Here is a 25,246-nt window from a genome sequence, read left to right as displayed (position 1 = left end):
GGAATTGACAATGCTGAGGTGACTCAAGGCCCCACAGCAGGAATGCTGAATTGACATGTACTTGCAGTTTGAGTATGTTGCCACTAGATGGTGCTTTTGTTCATTTAAATATGAGTTTTGAGAATTTAATGCTAATCAATTCTTTGTTATCCAAATGGTTGTATGACTAACAATTACTGTTATGTCTTGAGAGACAGTTCCCTTTCCTTATAAAATAATTGAAGGAAAAAGTCCATATACTCTTTTAAATGCATACTGTTACATATTTCCTTAATTTGCACGCCATAGTTAAATACTGCTGTTCTCCTGCTTAACTTCTCTTTGAGGTGACTTTGAACTTCCCAGCTTTGCTGTCTGTGGCAGAGCTCCTATGTGGCTGCCTGTTGGAAGCTTCCTCCTGAGTTCTCTAATGACGGTGCTCACAGCCTCTAAAATGAGCTGTCTACACTCATTAAGAATGTTGAAATTGCAGACTTGTCTCAGTCCTTCATAGTCCCATGATTATTTCCTGCCCCAGTCAGAATTAGCTAAGTGCAAAGGGAAGCAGACTTCATCCCTTCAGCTGAATGTCTGATTCTTCTTTCCTCCCTGGGCTGCACAGAGATTATCAGCGTAGCCTTCTGTCTGGGAATCAAATGCTAGAAGGCAGTTTTTTGATCGGCAGACATATAAAGATAAAACATACTTTGGACAGATAAACTGGTTTAAGTTGTGTTCTCCACAGGAGGCAGGAGAGAATGTCTGTGACAGGCTCCGTTAGCCTTTATTTATGGCTGTCACAGATTCGACTGCACAGCCACGATCTAAAAAAGTGGGGGAAAGTATCAGCTACAGCCTTCTGCTGAGGAGCTCACTTCTGGGCATGTTGTTTCAGTTGTAAATGCAGTCTCACAATTTCACAAGTCCTTTGCAAGCTGTAGAACTTGATATAGGCATTGGACCGTAGTATCATCACCATTACATCTTCTGTGGGAGGGCAGAGAAGAATGAACAGACTGCTCATTTTAATAGATCTGAAATTAAGGCAGTGGTTTGTCTTAAAACTGGGTCTAGAAAACAGACTCCCAGGGCACTGTTCTGTGTACCATAGTTGCCTTCTTCCTTCTAAGGAAAGAGAAACTCTTCTGTATTTGTAGTGATTAAATACTGGAGATGTTGTTGTGTACCATCGAGATTCCAACTCATAAAGACCCTGTAGGACAGAGTAGAACTGCCTCATAGGGTTTTGTGGGCTGAAATCTTTACAAGAACAGATCGCCAGGTCTTTTCTCCTGCGGAGTGGCTGGTGGGTTTGAACCACTGACCTTTTGGCTAACGGCCAAGAGGTTGATCATTGTGCCACCAGGGCTCTTTAGATGTTGGAGATAGGGTCCTATAAAGAAATAACTCATTTTCTTTGAACATTTGAGGGCGGGAAGACATTAATGATTGCATGTAGCTGATCATTATGCAAATAGATTGCTAGGGAAATATGAACCTGATTTGACTGAGCTAAGGGGAAAAGATATTGTAGGTGCCAGGTTGTAGTGGTATTGGAAACCCAGAGGAGGGGAGACCACACGTGTATGTGTGCATGTATGCACGGAATATTGGATTGGCTGCAGAAGTCCTTATTACTTGGTGTAGTTCTTCATTTAGCTTCTCTTTCCTTGTGCTCAAAGAATGTTTATCAAGATTTAATTCTCTTAAGGTATATAATTAATAAGTATTTTATTTTTATCTTATTTGTAGGGTAACAAGGATTACCACCTACAGACATGCTGTGGGAGTCTTGCTTACGCAGCACCTGAATTACTACAAGGCAAATCATATCTTGGATCAGAGGTAGTTATTCACGGATTAATTCAGTATACATTCAACATACATTTTTTGGTGACCTGTAGTGAGTCAGGCACTGTGCACTGAGGATATAACAATGAAATAAGAACTAGTCCTGTTAATCAAAGAGTTCAGTCTGTTCAGAGAGTGAGATGTGTATACTAGTAAATGGAATGAATAACTTACAATAAATATGCTTATAGAATTCATAGTACCTTTCTGAAGCAGGGATGTATTTCTGGTGTCTTTACTTGTGTGTCAAAGAACAGTGCCATAGTTTGGATTGGTTAGACCAGCTGGGTAGAGCACAAGGCCAGGGCTGCAGGCTCAGTTTTCTGAGATGCTGGTTAGCACAGAGAAAACTTGTCCTTTGCCTGACTCTACAAAGTCAGTGGTCCTGGGCTGGAGGCCCAGACTCAGAAGTCCAGGGCTTTGCTGCTTTACTGCTTGCTACTTCAAGCTGGTCAGCCCCACCCATTCTCTGGAGTACTAGTTTTGCTGGATGTTAGTATCATAAAATAAGATTTAGTAGTCATATGCTTAGGAAGTGCTGGGTTGAACATGTTTCTTTATTTCAAGACACCTCTAAGTCGTTATTGAGAAGGGGAACAGCTCAGAGAAGGCAGTGGTCCCAATTTTATTTGACTACAAAATCTACTTTTCATGTGGAGCATCTTTTGGAACTAGTGTTAAAGGGAAGAAGCTTTGGGAAATACCAGGTTACTTAATTTGTAACATGACAAGATGGGAGCTAGGGTGTTTTTGGTGACTCTATTTGATATAATTTCAAACTTAGAGAAAAGGTGCAAAAATACAATGAAGAACTCTGTCTCTTAGACTCACAGTTGTTTACATTTTGCCCTATTTGCATATTTTTTTTGAACCACTTGAGAGTAAGTTGGAGACATCATACCCCATTATTATGAAATACTTGAGTGTTTATTTCCTAAAAGCAAGGGCATTTTATAGCTAGATTCCAGTTATCAAAATAAGGAAATTTAACATTGATACAATTTATTATCTATCTATTAGCTGTAGTCAAATGATGTTAGTTGTACCAGTAACATCCTTTATAGCTGTATCCCACCCCAGCCCAGGATTCAGTCTGGGATCGCACATGGCGTTTACAGTATTTGTAGTTGTGTCTCTTGAGCCCTGTTTAATCTGGAAGAGTTCTTTAGCTTTTCTTTGTCTTCCTTGACCTTGATACTTTTGAAGGTGCCAATTATTTTGTTCAATGTCCCTCAGTTTGAATTTGTCTGATGCTTCCTTATGATTAGATGATTCAGGTTATGCATTTTTGCAAAAATCCCACAGAAGTGATGTTGTGACCTTCTCCGTCATCATAGCAGAAGGGAAGGGGATAGACTTCACCTGGGCATTTATCATAGTTCTAGGATCATGCGAGAGACTTTGAATTTTCATTTAAGCCCCCAAATCCTGTGAAGTGAATACTATTACTCTATTTTATAAAGAAGATAAGAAACTGAGGCTCAGAAATTAAGTGCCTTTGCAGGATCACACAGCTGGTAATTATGGGTCAGGATCTGGACTGAGGCTTTGCCTCACACCTGAACTCTTTATACTATTCCATTCAGCCTCCCAGAAAGAGTGATAATCATATGTCCAAGGCTCAAAAGATTCTTAGAGGGCTGGTGAGGTGGCCCTGCTGGTTTGAGTGTATCCTGATTTTTCTTGTAGGATCTTAAGTTGTTTTCTTGTCTATTTTAGTTTGACTCTCCACCCTTCTAGGACACTGTACTGAAGGATCATCTGTGGGGACACTTGTTAAAAGATGTAGAGCTCAGGGCTGAACCCTCAGAGCTTTTGGTTTTATTTTCTAAAACAAAACTTAAACACTCTTCATTTAAAAATCAGCACACTGGGTAATTCTGATGCTCCTAGTCCCGGCCAGGCTTTAAGGACATGTTCCATGGGAAACAAGTCTGATTCCTTCAGTAATTTCTGAGATAGTTTCAAGTCCTGCCCACCCCCCCCCCCCACTGCCGATTTGTTCTTATTTGACAATTGATTTACTTAAATTTGCTTTGGTTTATGATTTTACTTGATTAATTTATTCTCAGCCCAGTTGAAAATAGTGTTTTACGTGAAGTTGCTTTGGTAAATTAGCTGAAGAATACTTTTTCTTTCTTCTCTCCAATAGGTTTTGATAGATTTCTGTGGGGATGTTACTGTCATTTTCTCTATCTTTTAGTTTTAACCCCAGACATAATCTCTCGATTGACTGCTTATTGTGGTATTTGACTAGGGTATGTTAGCTTGCTCCTTCCTGTGCAAACTCTTTGCCTTGAATTTATCACATATGTGATGTGCCATCATGGCTTTATTTATAGATTGAGCATTTGAGGCATAAATGGTTAATTTCCCACTTCTTGCAACTTGGAAGAAAAATCAGGTGTTTGCTTGAAAGCAAATTGTTCACTTGAGACATTATACTAGATCCCTAATAGTTTGATGTTGTCATGGATTGAATTGTGTCCCCCCAAAATATGTGTATCAATTTGGCTGGGCCATGATCCCCAGTATTGTGTTATTGTCCTCCGTTTTGTGATTGTAATTTTCCTATATGTTATAAATCCTAATCTCTGCCTGTGGTTAATGAGATAAGATTGGATTATGTTAAAGAGGATTAAGGTAGAATTTTAACACCCTTACTAAGGTCACATTACTGATCCAATGTAAAGGGAGTTTCCCTGCTGCCACTTTTTATCTTATAAGAGATAAAAGGAAAAGGAGGTGAGCAGAGGGAATTGGGGGGACCTTATACCACCAAGAAAGCACTGCCGAGCAGAGTGCATCCTTTGGACCTGAGGTTCTTGCTCAGTGAAGCTACTAGACCACGGGAAGGTTGATGACAAGGGCCCTCCCCTAGAGCTGACAGAGAGAAAGCCTTTCACTGGAGCCGATTCCCTGAATTTGGACTTCGAGCCTACTAGACTGGGAGAGAATAAGTTTCTTTTTCTTAAAGCCATCCATTTATGGTATTTCTGTTACAGCAGCTCTAGATGACTAAGACAGATGTGAGGCTTGGAAACTCTACAGGGGCAGTTCTGCTCTGTCCTGTAAGGTCGTTACGATTTGGAATTGACTCGATGGCAACAGTATAGATACTGCCTAAATGTGTGGTCATCTCTGGCCCTAGTGGTTGGTGTGTAAATTTCAATAATAGTTGTATTAACTGGTCTTCCTTGTAGGCGTATGGATATTATCCTATCACTGACAGCGTTGTGCTTCAGGATAGATCTTGAAACGTTCTTTTTGACGATGAATGCAACACCATTCCTCTTCAAGTTGTCATTCCCAGCATAGTAGACTATATGATTGTCTGATTCAAAATGGCCAACACCAGTCCATTTCAGCTCACTAATGCCTAGGATATTGATGTTTAAGTGTTCCATTTCATTTTTGATGATTTCCAATTTTCCTAGATTCATACTTCTTACATTCCAGGTTCCGATTATTAACGGATGTTTGCAGGTGTTTCTCCTCATTTTGAGTTGTGCCACACCAGCAAATGAAGGTCCCAAAAGCTTTATTCCATCCATGTCATTAAGGTTGACTCTACTTTGAGGAGGCAGCTCTTCTCCAGTCATCTTTTGAGTGCCTTCCAACCTGGGGGGCTTGTCTTCCAGCACTGTATCAGACAATGTTCCGCTGCTATTCATAAGGTTTTCACTGGCTAATGCTTTTCAGCAGTAGACTGCCGGGTCCTTCTTCCTAGTCTGTCTTAGTCTGGAAGCTCAGCTGAAACCTGTCATCCATGGATGACCCTGCTGGTATCTGAATACTGGTGGCATAGCTTCCAGCATCACAGCAACGCACTAGTCCCCACAGTATGGCAAACTGACAGACATGTGATAGGATAATATCCATACGCCTACAAGGAAGACCAGTTAATATGACTATTATTCAAATTTGCGCACCAGCCACTAGGGCCAAAGATGAAGAAATAGAAAGTTTTTTATCAGCTGCTGCAGTCTGAAATTGATCGAACATGCAATCAAGATGCATTGATAATTACTGGCGATTGGAATGCAAAAGTTAGAAACAAAGAAGAAGGATCAGTAGTTGGAAAATACGGCCTTGGTGATAGAAACAATGCCGGAGATCGAATGATAGAATTTTGCAAGACCCACGACTTCATTGCAAATACCTTCTTTCACCAACATAAACGGCGACTATACACATGGACCTCGCCAGATAGAACACACAGAAATCAAATTGACTACATCTGTGGAAAGAGACGATGGAAAAGCTCAATATCATCAGTCAGAACAAGGCCAGGGGCTGACTGTGGAACAGACCATCAATTGCTCATATGCAAGTTCAAGCTGAAACTGAAGAAAATCAGAACAAGTCCACGAGAGTCAAAATATGACCTTGAGTATATCCCACCTGAATTTAGAGACCATCTGAAGAACAGATTTGATGCATTGAGCACTAGTGACCGAAGACCAGACGAGTTGTGGAATGACATCAAGGACATCATCTATGAAGAAAGCAAGAGGTCACTGAAAAGACAGGAAAGAAAGAAAAGACCAAGATGGATGTCAGAGGAGACTCTGAAACTTGCTCTGGAGTGTCGAGCAGCTAAAGCAAAAGGAAGAATTGATGAAGTAAAAGAACTGAATAGAAGATTTCAAAGGGCCTCTCGAGAAGACAAAGTGAAGTATTATAATGACACGTTATAAAGAGCTGGAGATAGAAAACCAAAAGGGAAGAACACACTCGGTGTTTCTCAAGCTGAAAGAACTGAAGAAAAAATTCAAGCCTCGAGTTGGAATAGTGAAGGATTCCATGGGGAAAATATTAAACGATGCAGGAAGCATCAAAAGAAGATGGAAGGAATACACAGAGTCATTATACCAAAAAGAATTAGTCGATATTCAACCATTTCAAGAGGTGGCATATGATCAGGAACCGATGGTACTGAAGGAAGAAGTCCAAGCTGCTCTGAAGGCATTGGCGAAAAACAAGGTTCCAGGAATTGATGGAATATCAATTGAGATTTTTCAACAAACAGATGCAGCACTGGAAATGCTCACTCGTCTATGCCAAGAAATATGGAAGACAGCTTCCTGGCCAACTGATTGGAAGAGATCCATATTTATGCCTATTCCCAAGAAAGGTGACCCAACCGGATGTGTAAATTATAGAACGATATCGTTAATATCACACACAAGCAAAATTTTGCTGCAGATCATTCAAAAATGGCTGCAGCAGTATATCGATAGGGAACTGCCAGAAATTCAGGCTGGTTTCAGAAGAGGACGTGGAACCAGAGATATCATTGCTGATATCAGATGGATCCTGGCTGAAAGCAGAGAATACCAGAAGAATGTTTACCTGTGTTTATCGACTATGCAAAGGCATTTGACTGTGTGGATCATAACAAACTATGGATAACACTGCGAAGACTGGGAATTCCAGAACACTTATTTCTGCTCTTGAGGAACCTTTGCATAGATGAAGAGGCAGTTGTTCGGACAGAACAAGGGGACACTGATTGGTTTAAAGTCAGGAAAGGTGTGCGTCAGGGTTGTATTCTTTCACCATACCTATTTAATCTGTATGCTGAACAAATAATCCGAAAAGCTGGACTATATGAAGAAGAAGGGGGCATCAGGATTGGAGGAAGACTCGTTAACAAGCTGCATTATGCAGATGACACAACCTTGCTTGCTGAAAGTGAAGAGGACTTGAAGCACTTACTAATGAAGATCAAAGACCACAGCCTTCAGTATGGATTACACCTCAACACAAAGAAAACAAAAATCCTCACAACTGGACCAATGAGCAAGATCATGATAAACGGAGAAAAGATTGAAGTTGTCAAGAATTTCATTTTACTTGGATCCACAATCAACAGCCATGGAAGCAGCAGTCAGGAAATCAAAAGACGCATTGCATTGGGTAAATCTGCTGCAAAGGCCCTCTTCAAAGTGTTGAAGAGCAAAGATGTCACCCTGAAGAATAAGGTGTGCCTGACCCAAGCCATGGTATTTTCAGTCACGTCATATGCATGTGAAAGCTGGACAATAAATAAGACCGAAGAAGAGTTGACGCCTTTGAATTGTGGTGTTGGCAAAGAATATTGAATATACCATGGACTGCCAAAAGAACGAACAAATCTGTCTTGGAGGAAGTGCGGCCAGAACGCTCCTTAGAAGCAAGGATGGCAAGACTGCATCTTACATACTTTGGAAATGTTGTCAGGAGGGATCTGTCCCTGGAGAAGGACATCATGCTTGGCAGAGTACAGGGTCAGCGGAAAAGAGGAAGACCCTCAGCGAGGTGGATTGACACAGTGGCTGCATCAGTGAGCTCAAGCATAACAATGATTGTAAGGATGGCTCGGGACCGGGCAGTGTTTCGTTCTGTTGTGCATAGGGTCACTATGAGTCGGAACAGGCTCAACAGCACCTAACAACAACAACAATAAATGTGTGATGTTGTTCAAGCTATTTTAGCTCTTTCCTTTTTTTTTTTGTTCCAACACTGCCCTTCTAACCTCTTAAGATTTTCCTAAGGCTCAGAAGTGGGTCAGGAGCTGTGTCTTTTCCTTAGCTAACGGTGATGTCATTATTGACTAAAGCCAAATACTGCTTGAATAAATAGTTACTGCTTAGGACTCATGGGACTCATGGATAGCCTACATAAAGGTTAAGCTCCTTTCTGGGATTTTGAGATTTATAGGGTTATTTGTGCTGGCAGGCTAATTTCTAACCCCTATATTTGAAAAGTCAATCATTGAACTTTATTAAGGTTTCTCTACATAGAGAGGATCTTACAGTACAGCTTAGTTATATTTACAGGTTATCAGTGGTAAATTTTAAGACTTATTTTGACATTCACATGCCTGTTTACATAATCCTCACATGTAACCTAAACCCTCAGTAAAAAAAAAAAACCCTCAGTAGTGCTGTAAAATTGTCTTGCAGAATCAGAGACCTGGCCTCATGTCCTTATCACCCCCAGTCCAACCCAACCAACTGGAAATTATTTCCTGTTAAACAGTACAGAGTTAGAGAAGAGTACACTGCTAGGAGTCAGGAGACCTACCTGGGTGGCCCTGCCGTTGACTAAGTGACTTTGGACAAGCCTTCCTTTCTGGGCTTCAGACTTCCTGTCTAGTATGAGTCGGTTGCGTCAGATGATGTCTGAGTTCTTTTCCAGCTCTGTGAAGATTCTGTGATTCTATTAAGTACCCTGCCATTCTGAAATATGTTCTAAAGATTTTTTTGTATGATTTTTTTTCTCCCCCTCAGGCAGATGTTTGGAGCATGGGCATACTCTTGTATGTACTTATGTGTGGATTTCTACCATTTGATGATGATAATGTCATGGCTTTGTATAAGAAGATTATGGTGAGTATTATAAGGCATAGAATTTGAATGTAAAAGTTTTCTAGACGTCATACGGTATGCTTCCTTGCATGAAAGTACAAAAACAGGGAAAAGTATGCTGTTAGAATTCAAGGTACTGGTTTCCTTTTGGGCCGGAAGGAGCGGGGGTAGTGATTGAAGGTGAAGGGCGTGTGGGCTTCTGTTCTGTTTCTTGATCTAGGACTGGATACATTTGTGTATTTGGTTTTTAAAACCTACCAAGCTGTACCTTTGTGATATGTGTACTTTTCTATATGTATATTATACTTCTTCAAAAAAAGTTTAGCAAAACAGAAGCAAATATATAAAAAATGTTCAGTACTTTAGGTTGCCCCAAAATTGAGGAAAGTAAATGTATAGGATGATTTCCTGGGAAAGAGTTTTTGTTTTGTATCTTGAAATGATACCTTAGCAAGTTCCTGTGTTAAATCACATTTTCCTATTGAGTTATATTAAAATAAGAAAAATCTTGTTACTTTTGAAGGGAAAAAATTGGCTTTAAGGTGTACTTAAATCACAGATAAGAGTTCCATAAGCTTTTTTAAAGCCATGTATGTTAGAGACAGAAAGTAGGTTAATGGCTGACAGGAGCTGGGGAAAGGGAGAAGCAGGGAGTAACTGCTAACGGGTACTGCATTTCTTTTTGGTGGTGATGAGCATGTTCTGGAATTAGTGGTGAGTTGTGCAATTTTATGAATATACCAAAAACCACTGGATTGTGCCCTTTAAAGGGTGAATTTTATGGTATATGAATTATAGTCAATTAAAAATAAATAAAAAATTATAATAATCAGAAAGAGTACAGTTCTTTTGAACAGTTAATATTCAAAGCAAGCTAACAAGAGAATGTACATAAAGAGGAAGAAAGGACACCATGTTGTGTCCAGTAGCAAATCAGAGTCAGACCAGCTTTTCCGAATGCTGCTTAAATTCAGTTCTATTTAACAAATATTTCCTAAAGGTCTGCTGTGTATAAGGTACTGAAAGGCATAGACAAAGATCTGTGAAACTTGATCATTGTCCACTATGGCCTGATTTCTTGTTGGAAACAGCTACCAGAAAAACCAAACTTGTTGCTATCAAGTCAATTCCGACTCATAGCGACCCTATAGAACAGAGTAGACCTGCCCCGTAAGGTTTTTAAGCCTGTAAATTTTTTTTCTTCTTTTTTTTTTTATTGTGCTTTAAGTGAAAATTTACAATTCAAGTCAGTTTCTCATACAAAATCTTATACACACATTGTTATATGACTCAAGTTGCTCTCCCTACAGTGTGACAGAACACTCCTCTCCACCCTGTATTGCCACTGTCCATTCAACCAACTACTGTCCACCTCTGCCTTCTCATCTCGCCTCCAGACAGGAGCTCCCCACATAGTCTCATGGGTCAACTAGAGCTAAGAAGCACACTCCTCACCAGTATCATTTTATGTCTTATAGGCCAGTCTAATCTTTGAAGAGTTGGTTTTGGGAATGGTTTTAGTTTTGGGCTAACAGAGAGTCTGGGGACCATGACTTCTGGGGTCCCTCCAGTCTCAGTCAGACTGTTAAGTCTGGTCTTTTTACTAGAATTTGAGGTCTGCATCTCACTTTTCTCCTGTTTCATCAGTGTTTATCTGTTGTGTTCCCTCTCAGGGCAGTCATTGGTGGTAGGCGGGCACCATCTAGTTCTTCCAGTCTCAGGATGATGGAGTCTTTGGCTTATGTGGCCCTTTCTGTCTCTTGGGTTCATATTTTCCTGGTGTCTTTGGTGTTCTCCATTCTCCTTTGCCCCAGATGGGTTGAGACCAATTGATGCATCTTAGATGGCTGCTTGCTAGCTTTTAAGATCCCAGACACCACTCACCAAAGTGAGATGCAGAATGTTTTCTTAATATACTTTGTCATGTCAAGGCTGTAAGTCTTTACAGAAGCAGACTGCCATGTCTTTCTCCTGCAAAGCAGCTGGTGGGTTTGAACCTCCGACCTTTCTGTTAATAGCCGAGCACTTAACCACTATGCCACCAGGGCCCCTTGGAAATGGGTACGAGGCTAACTAAAAAGGTAAAGGATGAGGAATGCTGTACTGTAACAGAGGAATAAATGAAGTTAATACAGAAGCTCAGCAGTCTTATCACTTCTTTATTCAAAACTCCAGTGGCTTCCTTTCCATCTCGCTCAAGTACAAGCCAGAGTTCGCCTTGTGGGCTACAGGCCCTATCCTGTGTGATCTCCCATTACCTCTCTTGCCTTATTGTTTACTGCTCACCCTCTTCATTCTGCTCATACTGTTCTCCTTGTTTTTTTTTTTTATAATTTTTATTGTGCTTTAAGTGAAAGTTTACAAATCAAGTCAGCCTCTCATGCAAAAACTTATATGCACCTTGCTACATACTCCCAATTGCTGTCCCCCTAATGAGACAGCCCGCTCCCTCCCTCCACTCTCTCTTTTCATGTCCATTTTGCCATCTCCTTGTTTCTTGAACATGCCAACCACGCACCTGCCTTAGGGTATCTGTACTTGCTCTTTCTTTCCCCTGGAACAGTTTTCCCTCAGATAGATGCTTGCTTCCTCCCTTCCATCAGGTCACTCTTCAGATGGTCCAGTATCAAAAAGACAACCATTTGTTCATCCATTCATTCAAAGACTGCTTCTTTGAGTCTTTGGTTTTCTCCACTCTCCTTTACTCCATATGGGAAGAGACTAGTAGTTGTATCTTAGGTGGCTGCTGGCAAGCTTTTAAGACCCCAGACACTACTCATCAAAGTAGGATATAGAACATTGTTTTTTTTTTTATTAATTAATTTTTTTTTATTGTGCTTTAAGTGAAAGTTTACAAATCAAGTCAGTCTCTCATACAAAAATTTATATACACCTTGCTATGTACTCCTAATTGCTCTCCCCCAAATGAGACAGCACACTCCTTCCCTCCACTCTCTCTTTTCGTGTCCATTCGGCCAGGCTCTGACCCCCTCTGCCCTCTCATTTCCTCTCCAGACAGGAGATGCCAGCATTGTCTCATATGTGTACTTGATCTAAGAAGCTCATTCCTCACCAGTATCATTTTCTATCCCATTGTCCAGCCCAATCCCTGTCTGGAGAGTTGGCTGTGTGAATGGTTCCTGTCTTGGGCTAACAGAAGGTCTGGGGACCATGACCACTGGGGTCCTCTTAGTCTCAGTCAGACCATTAAGTCTGGTCTTCTTATGAGACTTAGGGGTTTGCATCCCACTGCTGTCCTGCTCCCTCAGGGGTTCTCTGTCAGAGCAGTCATCGGTTGTAGCCGGGCACCATCTACTTCTTCTGGTCTCAGGTTGATGTAGTCTCTGGTTTATGTGGCCCTTTCTGTCTCTTGGGCTTGTAATTACCTTGTGCCTTTGGTATTCTTCATTCTCCTTTGATCCAGGTGGGTTGAGACCAATTGATGCATCTTAGATGGCTGCTTGGTAGTGCTTAAGACCCCAGACGCCACTCTTCAAAGTGGGATGCAGAATGTTTTCTTAATAGATTTTATTTTGCCAGTTGACTTAGATGTCTCCTGAAACCATGGTCCCCAAACCCCTGCCCCTGCTACGCTGACCTTCAAAGGATAGAACATTGGTTTTATGTACTTCCATCTTCTTTTGATGCTTTCTGTTCAGTATTTTGCCCATAGATTCCTTCAATATTGCAAATTGAGGCTTGAAGTTTTCTTTAGTTCTTTCAGCTTGAGAAATGTCAAGCACATCCTCCGCTTTTGATTTTGTAACTCTAGATCTTTGCACATTTCATTATAATACTTTGTTTTCTTGAGCTACCCTTTGTAATCTTCTGTTCAACTCTTTTACTTCATCTTTTCTTCCTTTTGCTTTAGTTACTCTGTGTTCAAGGGCAAGATTCAGAATCTCTTCTGACGTGCGTTTTAGTCTTTTCTTTCTTTCCTGCTTTTTTAATAACCTCTTGCTTTCTTCAGGAAACCCTGGTGGTGTAGTGGTTAAGTGCTACTAGCTGCTAACCAAAAGGTCAGCAGTTTGAGTCCATCAGGCACTCCTTGGAAACTCTATGTGGCAGTTCTACTCTGTCTTATAGGGTCGCTATGAGTTGGAATTGACTTGCTGGCAATGGGTTTGGTTTTTTAGTTTTTTTGCTTTCTTCATGTGAGATGTCTTTACACAACTAGCCTGGTCTTTGGTCATTAGTGTTCAGTATGTCAAATCTATTCTTGAGATGGTCTCTAAATTCAAGTGGGATATACTTAAGGTTTTACTTTGGCCCTGGTGGACTTGTTCTGATTTTCTCCAGCTTCAACTTGAACTTGCATATGAGCAATTGATGGTCTGTGCCACAGTCGACCCTGACCTTGTTCTAACTGATGATATTGAGCTTCTCCATCCTCTCTTTCCATGAGTGTAGCCATTTGATCTGTGTATTTCATCTGGTGAGGTCCACATGTATAGTCGCCGTTTATGTTGTTGAAAAAAAGTATTTGCAGTGAATGAATTTTTGGTTTGCAAAATTCTGTCATGCAATCTCTGGCGTTACTTCTGTCACCAAGGCCATATTTTCCTTCATTTCCACTGATCCTTCTTCTTTGTTTCCATCTTTCTCATTCTAATCACCAGTAATTATCAGGGCATCTTAATTGCGTGTTTAATCAGTTTCAGCCAGCAGAAGTTGATAAAAATCTTCAATTCTTTGTCTTTGGCATTAATGGTTGGTACGTAAATTTGAATAATGGTTACATTACCTGGTCTTCCTTGTAGGCATGTGGATATTATCCTTTCTCAGCATTGTACTTCAGGGTAGATCTTGAAATGTTCTTTTTGATGATGAATGTGGTGCTGTTCCTCTTCAATTTTTCATTCCTGGCATGATAGACCGTATGATTGTCCAATTCAAAACGGCCAGTACAAGTTGATTTCAGCTCATCAATGCCTAGGATATCGATCTTCAAGCGTTCCACTTCATTTTTGACAACTTCCAATTTTCCTTGATTCATACTTCATACATTCCATGCTCTGATTATTAATGGATGTTTGCAGCTGTTTCTTCTCATTTAGAGTCATGCTACATCAGCAAATGAAGGTTCCGTAAGCTTTACTGCATCCACGTCATTAAGGTTGACTCTGCTTTGAGGAGGCAGCTCTTCCCCAATCCTATTCTGAGTGCCTTCCTATCTGAGGGGCTTATCTTCCAGCACTGTGTCAGACAATGTTCTTTTGGCTCTCTGTAAAGTTTTCACTGGCTAATTTTTTTGAAGTAGATTGCCAGGGTCTTCTTCCCCATGTGTCTTAGTCTAGGAAGCTCTGCTGAAATCTGTCCACCTCCTGGTATTTGAAATATCGGTGGTATAGCTTCCAGCGTCACAGCAACATGCAAGCCACTACCACATGACAAATTGACAGACAAGCGGTGGATGCACATTTAAGAAACCGTATTTATATACTTTATTTCTCTGTGCCACTCCTTTCTGTCTTTTTTTTTTTTTTTTGAACACAGATGGTTGTTGTGTGCCATCGAGTTGTTTCTGACTCATAGTAACCATACAGGACAGAGTAGAACTGCCCCACAGGGTTTCCAAGGCTGTAAATCTTGATGGAAGCAGACTGTCACATCTTTGTCCTGCAGAGCAGGTGGTGATTTGAACCACCAGCTTTTCGATTAGCAGCCTAACACTTTACCATTGTTTCACCAGGTCTCCTTACACAGACGGTAGCCTACCATAAACACTATTCTACGTCCTGTAATCTTCCCAGTGTATGTCTTGGAAATCATACATACCACTTCATACATTTCTCAGAGCCTTTTCATTCTTTTTAATGGCTGCATGGAATTCCAGTGTGTGCATGTACCATAATTTGTTTAACCAGTCCCCTGTTAATAGACATTTAAATATTTCCAAGTGGTCAATTTACACATTGTGAATATATCTGTAAGAAAATACCTAGAAGAAGAGTTGCTGGGTTAAAGGGTATGTGAATTTGTAAATTTGATGGATATTGCCAAATTGTTTCCCAGGGAAGTTTTGTCAGTTCTAATGAGTTTATACAGCTATTAGCAATAGCATGAAAATGCCTATTTCTCCCTACCCCATCAATCAATTCAGAGTGTCACCCTTTTTTATCATTATATTGTTTTTTATTTTTTCTATGCATGACTTTTACATTTAGTGAAATTTATCAAACTTTTGTTATCATATTTGGAAAGACTTTCCTACTCTGATAACTGTTTTTGAAACTTTCCATGTTTTCTTCTAGTATTTTTATGGTTTCATTTTTTTATGTTTAAATATTTGATTCACTTGGATTTTGCTTTGGTATAGATTCTTGATTTTAAACACTGATAAAAAAATTAAAGAGATTTATTTTCATATTTTCGATTTTAAAGATCTAATTTTGATAGCATCATATCCATATATACTTAGATTTGTGGTTTATTGTTAACAACAGCATATGTTAGTTTTTCTTTCAAATAGTTTTCTTGATAATTTCAAGTTTAGTGGACAAATTGTTAGATCCAATTAGTTTTTTTTTTTTTGGACCTTGTGTTTTGGTTGAAGGGCTTACACTAAGGCTAGAGGCGTCAGCTCTGTTATTGTTGTTTGCTTGTGCTTCTGTTAATAGTCTTATCTTTAATCCATGGCTTCTTTGTAAGAATCTTTTTAAGCCTATTAGCTATTTCGTGAGGATTTAGTTAAACTGGATACTATAATCTGTAAATCCATTTAACTGAGCTCACGTAAAACACAGTGCTTTACAATACACGGAGAGTGGTGAAAGATGGCACCAATGTCAACTACTCTGCTTTGTGGTACTTCCATTCTTGCTTAAGGGTACCTCATACTGTAGGTTATATAGGAAGTAGTAAGGGTGCCAGTGCCAATTCACAAACTATAGGGTCAAATTTGGGGACTGTAATAAGGTGTTATTTTTTTTAATAAGACATTATGCCATACAAGATGATTATAACCACTTTATCCAGAAAAAATTTTGAATATGCACCTTGACTGTATAGAAGTCTCAATAAAGATGTCTGGCTTTGAGCAGTTTAGATTTCATATACTTCCTTGGGTATATACTTAGTAAAACAAAATGAGATACCATATGGATTTACTAATTATAAACTTTGATTTTAGAATAATTATATCTCTTCTTCAGAGTCATGATTCACAGGGCTATAAGCTTGATTTGTGACGTTAAGATGATGTAATCCACATTTAAGTAGAATATTTCGCAGGAGGGCAGGGCATGCACACGGCTTATCCAAGTAATACCCAGGCATTAGGGGCAAGTTAAACAGTAGAGGGGCAGACTTATCTCTGTCTTATCCTATTGGATGATACTAGTTTATCTGTCAAGCAATCATTTCTACCAATTCTGACTCTTGAGTAAGTAAGCAGCATGGTGCACATTCCCATGGATTTATGAATAGCTAGTAGTCTGTTGCAGCTTAGCTGATAATTGATTCCTTTCTATTATTTGCTTATATGGATGGAGATGCAAGAAGTTGGTAACTGCTATTCCTTCTGTGGAGAGAAACTAGGGGAGAGGGATGGAAGAGACTTTTCACTGTGTGCTCTTTTGTATCTCTTAAATTTTGAACCGTTGGAAGGTTTTATTCAAGAAATTAATATAAACAAATATAAACAAAAAATCTATTGTACACCAAATTTCCTGTAATCATTTGCAAGATCTGTAGATGTGAAAATATGGTTTTCTCTTGTGGAAAGTGCTAAGGTTAGTGTTAAACTGAATAGCAAAATGATGTAAAACTATCAGAAGGCATCAAAGTATTTTCATGATTTCCTCGACCTCTTAGGGAAGATAGATTTAGGCACAAAGGCTCTTTGGTGGTTTTGGCCTCATAACTTCCCACTGCATCCAGGCCAACAAAACTCTGAAATTACCCACTAGAACAAATAGTGTTTCCCTAGGGAACTATCTTCATCCATAGCTTTTTCACCTAATGCGGATTTAAAAAAAAATTTTTTTTTTTATTGTGCTTTAGATGAAGGTTTTCACAAAAAACTAGCTTCTCATTAAACAATAGTACACATATTGTTTTGTAACACTGGTTACCAACCCCATGACAATGTCAGCATTCTCCCCTTCTCGGCCTTGGGTTCCGTGATACCAGCTTTCCTGTCTCCTCTTGCCTTCCAGTCCTCGCCCCTGGACTGGTGTGCCCCTTTAGTCTCGTTGCATATTTTTTTGTTTTTATTGTTTCACTTGTCCTTTTTAGATGGTTGTGTGGATTACTTGTTAAGTAGGATTCATATGGACATGAAACAAACTTGGTCAGACAGTAAGTTGCAGCTTTTCAGTGGGTAATTTGAAGGAAAAAATGACAGTTCTGAAATTGGGTGCAGGTTAACTGGGATATAAGAAACATATTTTGAAGTGTTAATTTTTTTTTTGCTAGTCTTACTGGAGGTTAGTCTATATTATTAGGTGCCTTGGGGCACTAACTAAATCGTTGGCTTGAGGTTTTTTGAATCATCCGTTATGGTAACTAGTGTCCAAAGATGGACCTCCATTGACGCATGCCTCTTCGTATTAACACCATTGTGCGGTCCCTGCCCACCCTGAATTTGGACTGAGAGTGAGCTGGTTCAGTCCTCAGCTTTAAAAAGGCTTAGCAGCTTTCAATTTTGCTTTGGTATTCTTTGGAACCCTAAGCTACAAAGTCTGGCTCTCTGGTTGGAGAGACTACTGGGAGAGGCTTTGAGACTCACTGGAGAAGGAGAAAGACTCAGCTGTCAGAGTGTCCCAGTTGAACCTCCAAACGACTGCAGCCGCAGCCATCATTTGGCTTCTAGTGCATGAGAGACTCCGAGTAGCAGAAGAAGCACCAGCTGAGCCCAGTCAACCCACAAACTGTGAGAAATAATAAAGTGGTGGGGGGTATATGGGCTTATTTCTATATCATCCTTATACTTAGAGCATATAGCGCTTTGGGGCCCCAGTTTTATGATGTGAGTTTCCTAGTAGATGCTTTACTGGAGATGGATTGTGGGCTTTGGCTCCTGGGATCTCTGAGACAAGTGAGGCTATGAAAATCAAAGCTTAGATTTGGCAAGTTTAACAAATACCTTAAAAACCAAAGCCAGCTTTAGTACTGTGCTAACCTTCATTTAAAGTTTTGGCTTTAATATTTCTTGTTTTCTTTCAGTTCATGGATACATTTTAAAAGATTTAAAAAAGAAAGATTTGTGCAACATTTTTAGCAGGAGAGGTCTGTTCAGGTATCTAGTTGGCCATACTGTCAGAAATGGAAGCCCTGAAATAATGATTTTAGATGAGGACAGAGTTGCCTTCTGGTTAGCAGGGCTCCTACTGGTATCTTAATTATTGATTCAAATTAGAAATAACAGTGTAGGAATGGTATTATATGAAGAAAACATATATATATATATATTTATATATATATATATTTTGCCGTTTAAACTAAGCACAGGGAGGGAGAAAAAGGAAATACTAATGTTTTACAGACTGAAAACAGTGCATAAAAATGTTTCCCGAACTATAAAGTTCCATACATATGTATAGGAAATAAAAGCATTTCTTTCAATGAAAGGTCAGTAAATCAATTAATACCTCAAATCACTTACAATCACAGAATCCAGAGAAAACCACTGTAAACATTTGTATTTTTTTTGTGTTTCAGTTTTTTTCTTTGTGTTTGTACAAGCAGACATACCATGTAAGCCCTCTTATCTACCAATCTGGATTGATAATTGGTGAGTTAATTGAAAAACGTGATTATAGTTTTATGTTACTTCACATTAAACATTTTATTTTAGTTTGAAACACATTCAGATGCCATCTTTTGGTCTAGGACCAAAGCATTTCTTTGACTGTGGGTCCACTGATTGGAGCTGGGCATTGTTCTTTTATCAACATACTTAATGTATCATTCTCAGTGTCTGCCTTTGGTTCTTCCAATTGGAAGGAGAACTCAAAGTCTCTTCTGAGCTACTCTGACTAGATTTTCTAAAAGTCTAGATGTATATGATTTTTCCCTCCAAGTTTTACGTTTCTTTTGTCTATACCTAACTGAACTAGGTCACTATGAGTCGAAATCAACTCGACGGCAGTGGGTTAACTGAACAGCAGTATTTTTTAATTGTGGTAAAACATATATAGCATAAAATTTGCCATCTTAACCTTTTTTAAGTATACAATTCAGTGGCATTAATTATATTTACATTGTTGTGTAACTGTCACAACTGTTTGTTTCTAAAACCTTTTCATCACCCCAAGTAGAAACTCCATATTTATGAAGTATTAACTCCCCATTGCTCCCTCCCTCTAGCCCAGGGTAACCACTAATCCACTTTCTGGACAGCAGTGTTTTTAATGACTTACCTTTATCAAATGTTTCTAAAACTTTCTGCTTAATATTCCTGGAAAACAGCTATTTCTTTACACTCATATAATTAATTTATATAGTATGTAATTAAACTTCATGATTACAATAATATGTATAACTGACAAATAGATTTAGTTATAGACATACAACTCCAGCGTAGGAGCAGAAGTGGGCTGTCTTTCTAAAGAGTAGTGTACATCTAGGTGTATGTTGTACTATATAGGCAATTGATGTTATATTTAAAGAGCAAATGGAAAATGTCAGCCAGTCTAATGAGTTGGGTTTGCTAAGAGAGCTACTCTGTGTGTGTGTATCTGTTTGGAACTGTATGTAGTTTTATATTCTGCCTTAAAAAATATGAAGGTTAAAACAATTCACTCTCCAAACATGCTGTTCAATATCCAAATAATATTCCATTGAGTTCATGTACCTTAATTTATTCACTGTCCAACAGGAGGGAAACTAGACTGGTTACCAGCGTTTATTGATAGTCTTTGGGTCGTTTCTGAATACCTTTATTAAAACAATTCTGTAGTAAATATTTCTGCACAAATATTTGTGTGTTTGTACAAGTATTTTTGTGGGATAAATCCCTAGATATGAAATTTCTAGGCAAAGGATAGAAACATTTAAAACTTTAGAAGATATTATCAAATTGCCTTCCAAGCACCTTTTATAAATATATGCTTTCACCAGTGATGTAAACCCCATCTCAGACTTTTTTTCGCCCATTGCCTTCGAATGTTCCTAGACCTCCCAACTTTTTAGTTTTACCAAGACTACGAGTTAGTGCTCCTAATTTGTATTAGACATGATTGTGCATCAGTTTTTCCACTGACTTTAAAGGTCATTTCTGATAGGCACTAACTGGTCCTCATTTTCTTTTTCAGCATAGTTAGAGCATTACAGGAATCAATTAGTTCCAGGTGCAGTGCACTGAATTACTTTATATGGTCCATCTAGCGATAGTCTTTGTAACTCCCACCAAATGACTGCGTAGGTCTATGCAAATGAGGTGCTGGTGGCCCACCAAGGGGATTGAATAAGTTGCTAATGATGTAAATAAGGTACATGGGGATGGGACCATGCAAATAAGGTGTATGGAACCGTAATGAGGAGATTGGTCAGTTTTGGCATCCTGCTAGACTTAGAATGAGCCACCCCAGAGGCAAGAGGGAGGATCTCACCACCACCAAGAAAGAAGAGCTGGGAGTGGAGTGTCTCCTTTGGACCCAGGATTCCTCTGCTAAGAACTTCCCAGATCCAGGAGACAGAGAGAAAGAGAGCTGTAACACCAGAAACAGCAGGAGACAGCAAGAAGCAGCAGAGAAGTGGCAGCAGCATAACCAGGAGACCGGCAGGAGCCAGGATGTTGAGCTTCCCAGCCCACAGAGGAAGAAAGCTGAGTGCCCCTGGGCTGATGCTTACTGGCAGAGTTGGGTGTCTTTGAGCACTCATTGGCAGAGCTAACAAAGCTTTATAACACTTGCCTGAGCAGGGCAGAGGCTGAGGGGCCAGAGAGAGGTGTGCCTGTGGACACAGCTGAGAAGAGGCTGTCCTGATTGAAGAACTGTATCCTGAGCATTCCCGAACCTGGATTTTAGCCTGTTACTTTCCTAATAAACCCCATAATCGTGAGTATTGTCTGTGAGTTCTTTGTGGCTGATACAACAAATTATGGAACCCAGCGGAGGAGTAGAGAATGCCGTGGGAGAGACAGTTGGAGTGTGAGGATTGGTAAAAAGGTTGGAGGGTAGAGAGATGTCTGACCTCTGCCTCATAGGAATCAGCCTTGGGCTGTTGATCTTGATTCTCCTTTCCCCTTGTGAAGTTAGAGGAGGTCAGACGCCCCTGCCATGCCATTTTTATATGAGGGTCCATTCCAGCTCTGAGTAGTTTAATAAGCTCTTTGACTCTTGTTTATTCATATTCAGTATTCCTTGTTTGTTTCAGCCTAGAATTTTCCTCTTTTAAAGTTTGAATCTTGATTCTGCCCTCTTGTAATATTAGCTGTTGCTGCCAGGAACGTACCACTTGCACATTTCTTAAGTACCTTGTGATTTAAGTTGTTGATTTAAAAAACTGAATAGAAGAGGACCATTCCCAGGTGTTCTGGGCATTGATTTTTAGTCTGTATCTTGGTTGTGGAAACCCTGGTGGCGTAGTGGTTAAGTGCTATGGCTGCTAACCAAAGGGTTGGCAGTTCAAATCCGCCAGGCGCTCCTTGGAAACTCTATGGGGCAGTTCTACTCTGTTCTATAGGGTCGCTATGAGTCAGACTCGACTCAATGGTACGTTTGGTTTTTTGGATCTTGGTTGTATACCTAACCAAGAGTTTTCAGTCTTATCCACAAAGATAAAATAAATGATTGTTAATACTCCACTGAAATTAAACTAAATTGTATCTGTGGTGTTCCTAATTTACTTACTTAACTCTAAGCTTTTCTTTATTTTTTTAACCTGTCTAGATCTTAAGCCTCTGTGTTATTTCTTTGCCTTCATTTGTTGTTACTGCAAGTTCACATTCATATGGCAGCCATGGAATTAATGCTATTAATTATTAATGTATTGTTTCATCAATACAAGGTGAATGTACCAACATACTAACTTCAGTGTTTTTATTTGAGTGTATCTAGTGGGTGGTGGATTAATCTTTTGGGGGAGGAGGGTTACCTTAAAATAATATAAAAGTGTTATACCCTAGTAGTAGATGTTAGATTCAAGTTTTGATATTTTTGGCAAATCATGTATCTTTGTAGTAGTGGAATGAATATGGTAGAAAACGTCTAATTCTTGTCCGGTAGGGATTTAGCCTCCCTAATTAATATTATTTACCAATACTGTATATTCTTTGTTTCTACTACTCTGAATTTCATTTTTTAGTTTTTCATGTATTTGCAATTCGAAAATTGATTCAAATTAGGACTTTTATGCATTATTGTGGAATTTAATTTCACACATTATAGATTTTGAAATTTATTGTAATCTTAGCTCAGAACTATTGTTCCGAGTCGTAGTGTAATACAGTCTGCTGGTTGAATCTAATTAAGGTGTCGTATCACTTGCATGCAGTATGTATCTTTGCCTAGAATGCTCTAAAATTCCTCACTTGGGAATAACACTTCCCTCTGTTCTTCCTGGTTTGATTGAAAAGCTGAGCAGTATTTGACACACTGTATGTAACTCTTATTTAAGAGGCAGCCCTCGTTTATCTTTTGCATTTGTTGACTATTTTAAGCAAAATGCTCAACTGCAGTTTCCTGTGATTACTAATAGATTGAGCATTACTCTCATTAATGTCACCTATATTCATTTGCCATCACTGTATTCAGGGACAAGCATGACGGCACTCCACTTCTGGGTACACAAATATTAGGAAAGTATAAATAGTTTAGTAAATGAAATTTGAGTAGCTTTAAAGCAAAATTACTTTCTAACAAGTATAATTTATAATCTTAAAGAAAATGAGCCAGTTGTCTCCTTCTGAGATTATATTTTACAATTATAAAGTTGACTGTAGTACTGTGATTATATGTTGAGAGGCCACCTGCCTTTCTTAGGACCTTGTGAAGAATGAACAATTTCATGCCCGGCAGAATTCCCAGTATTATTTTGCTTAGCCCACAGATCCTCCCACTCCCGCCAACTTGAGTTTCTCTCTTACCCATTACTTGTTCTTGTTTATAAGGTAATCCTTCCCTAAATAAACAAATGAGAATCTTCCAAAGCTCCAGCTTTGGAACAAGGGTTAAAGTTTTATTGTCACAACTAGGGGGGCAGTACTGGCCTAGTCATGACAATAAATAACAAGAAACAAGGGTTAAGGGGCACAGCCTGGCTGACACAGGGCCTTCTGTGGAGTTGCTTTTCCTCAGCAGAATTGTCCTCCTCAGGGTCTTTTCTGTTTGGTCTTTGGGTGTATATTTTAATGTTTACATAAGGGACCTTTTGTCTTACCTACTTCTAGACTTCCTTGAACCTTCCAGCACAATATAATAGAAAAAGCACTGGCTCTCTTTTCTAGTCGTCCTATCTCTACCCATTTTTTGCTCTATAACACGGTTTCTTAGCTTCAGCACTATTGACATCTTGAAGCAGAAAATTCTTTGTTGTGGGGGATGTCCTGTGCATTGTAGGATGTCTAGCAGCATCCCTGGTCTTAACCTACTAAATGCCAGTAGTACCCCCCTAACCAAAAACCCCTTGCCATCGAGTTGATTCCGACTAAAAGCAACCCTATAGGACAGAGTAGAACTGCTCCATAGGGTTTCCAAGGAGCGACTGGTGGATTTGAACTACTGACTCTTGGTTAGCAGCCAAGCTCTTAACCACTGCACCACTGGGACTCCAGTACTCCCCTAGTCGTGACAATAAAAAATGTCTCCAGAAATTGCCAAATGTTGCCTGGGAGGCAAAATCACCCTGGATTGAGAGCCAATGCCCTGTATGTTGAGCAAGTAATTTAATCTCCCAAGGACTTAGTTTCTTCATCTGTGTGATGTTGTTGATCCTGCCTACTGCAAGGATAAAATACATATACAAGTGTTTTGTACATTTTAAAGTACTGTGTGCAAATAAGAGGTTGGAGTAAGCCTGGCAGCAGAACTCAACCCTGGACTTGATTTCTGCTGGTATTTCAGTGCAGAGGATGGAGCTGGGAAAAGTCAGGGGGTGGTGACTGGTCACAGGCCTCATAACTTGCTTGTGGATGGCACTCTACAGAAATGTCTGTCTAAACAGGGAAAGAGGGTGGGTATATTTCAGGAGGTGATATGAGCAGCTGCAGTGGGGCAAATTTCACTTGGGAGGATGTATGACATTCCTCAGAATGGCTTTATCCTTTACTGAGTATTTAGCACTCTGACATATATCTCTCTTGGCCAACATTTCCTTTTCTAGTCCACTACTTCTTCGAGTATCCCTATCTCACTCTCCTATTTATTTCATGTTCAACATTTATTGAGTGCTTCGTATGTACAAGGCATGGTAGTTAGTGCTTTCACATAATTCTCTTTTATTCCTTTTATAATCCTGTAAACTCATTGCTGTAGAGTCGATTCCGACTCTTAGCAACCCACTAGGACAGAGTAGAACTGCCCCTTAGTGTTTCCAAGGAGCGGCTGGTTGGATTCAAAGCGACGACCTCTTGGTTAGCGGCTGAGCTCTTCACCACCGTGCTACCAGGGCTCCTATAATCTTAAGAACCCCAAAAACCAAACCTGTTGCTGTCGAGTCGATTCCGACTCACAGCGACCCTAAAGGACAGAGTAGAACTGCCCCATAGAGTTTCCAAGGAGCATCTGGTGGATTTGAACTGCCGGCCTTTTGGTTAGCAGCTGTAGCTCTTAACCACTACGCCACCAGCGTTTCCTGTAACTCTATAGGTGGTATTAATTGTTGGACAAGCTATTTAACCTCTCTGTGCCTCAGTATCGTCATCTGTAAAAACAAGTATAATAGTACCTACACCATAGGATTGTTGCTAGGTAGGATTCAGTAATTTAATACATACAAAGCATGGGGCCAGGCACACAGAAAGAACCCCGTTAACTGTTAGCTACTTACTACTACAAGTATTATTACTACCTATAAAACAATTAACGCCACCTAAAATCCTATAGGAAACAGAGATTAACGTGTACAGGTTCATTGAGCTATTAAGAGGCGAAACTGGGATTTAAACATAGTGTCTG

At 39.6% G+C, this 25,246-nt stretch overlaps 1 protein-coding gene across 5 annotated transcripts in view; it reads left to right on the top strand.

Annotated features, from left to right (window-relative positions):
• MELK (maternal embryonic leucine zipper kinase) overlaps positions 1-25,246 on the top strand; it is a 96,857-nt gene that overhangs the window by 10,794 nt on the left and 60,817 nt on the right. For all 5 annotated transcript variants that reach the window (XM_064291726.1, XM_064291729.1, XM_023545129.2 and 2 more), the window contains 2 exons: positions 1,732-1,824; positions 9,108-9,206. In XM_064291726.1, the coding sequence (XP_064147796.1) occupies positions 1,732-1,824; positions 9,108-9,206 (192 nt within the window). The remainder of the gene's footprint in view (positions 1-1,731; positions 1,825-9,107; positions 9,207-25,246) is intronic.

This window comes from Loxodonta africana, chromosome 9 (genome assembly GCF_030014295.1).
Source record: "Loxodonta africana isolate mLoxAfr1 chromosome 9, mLoxAfr1.hap2, whole genome shotgun sequence".
NCBI lineage: Eukaryota > Metazoa > Chordata > Mammalia > Proboscidea > Elephantidae > Loxodonta > Loxodonta africana.
This window is presented reverse-complemented; position numbering and strand designations above follow the sequence as displayed.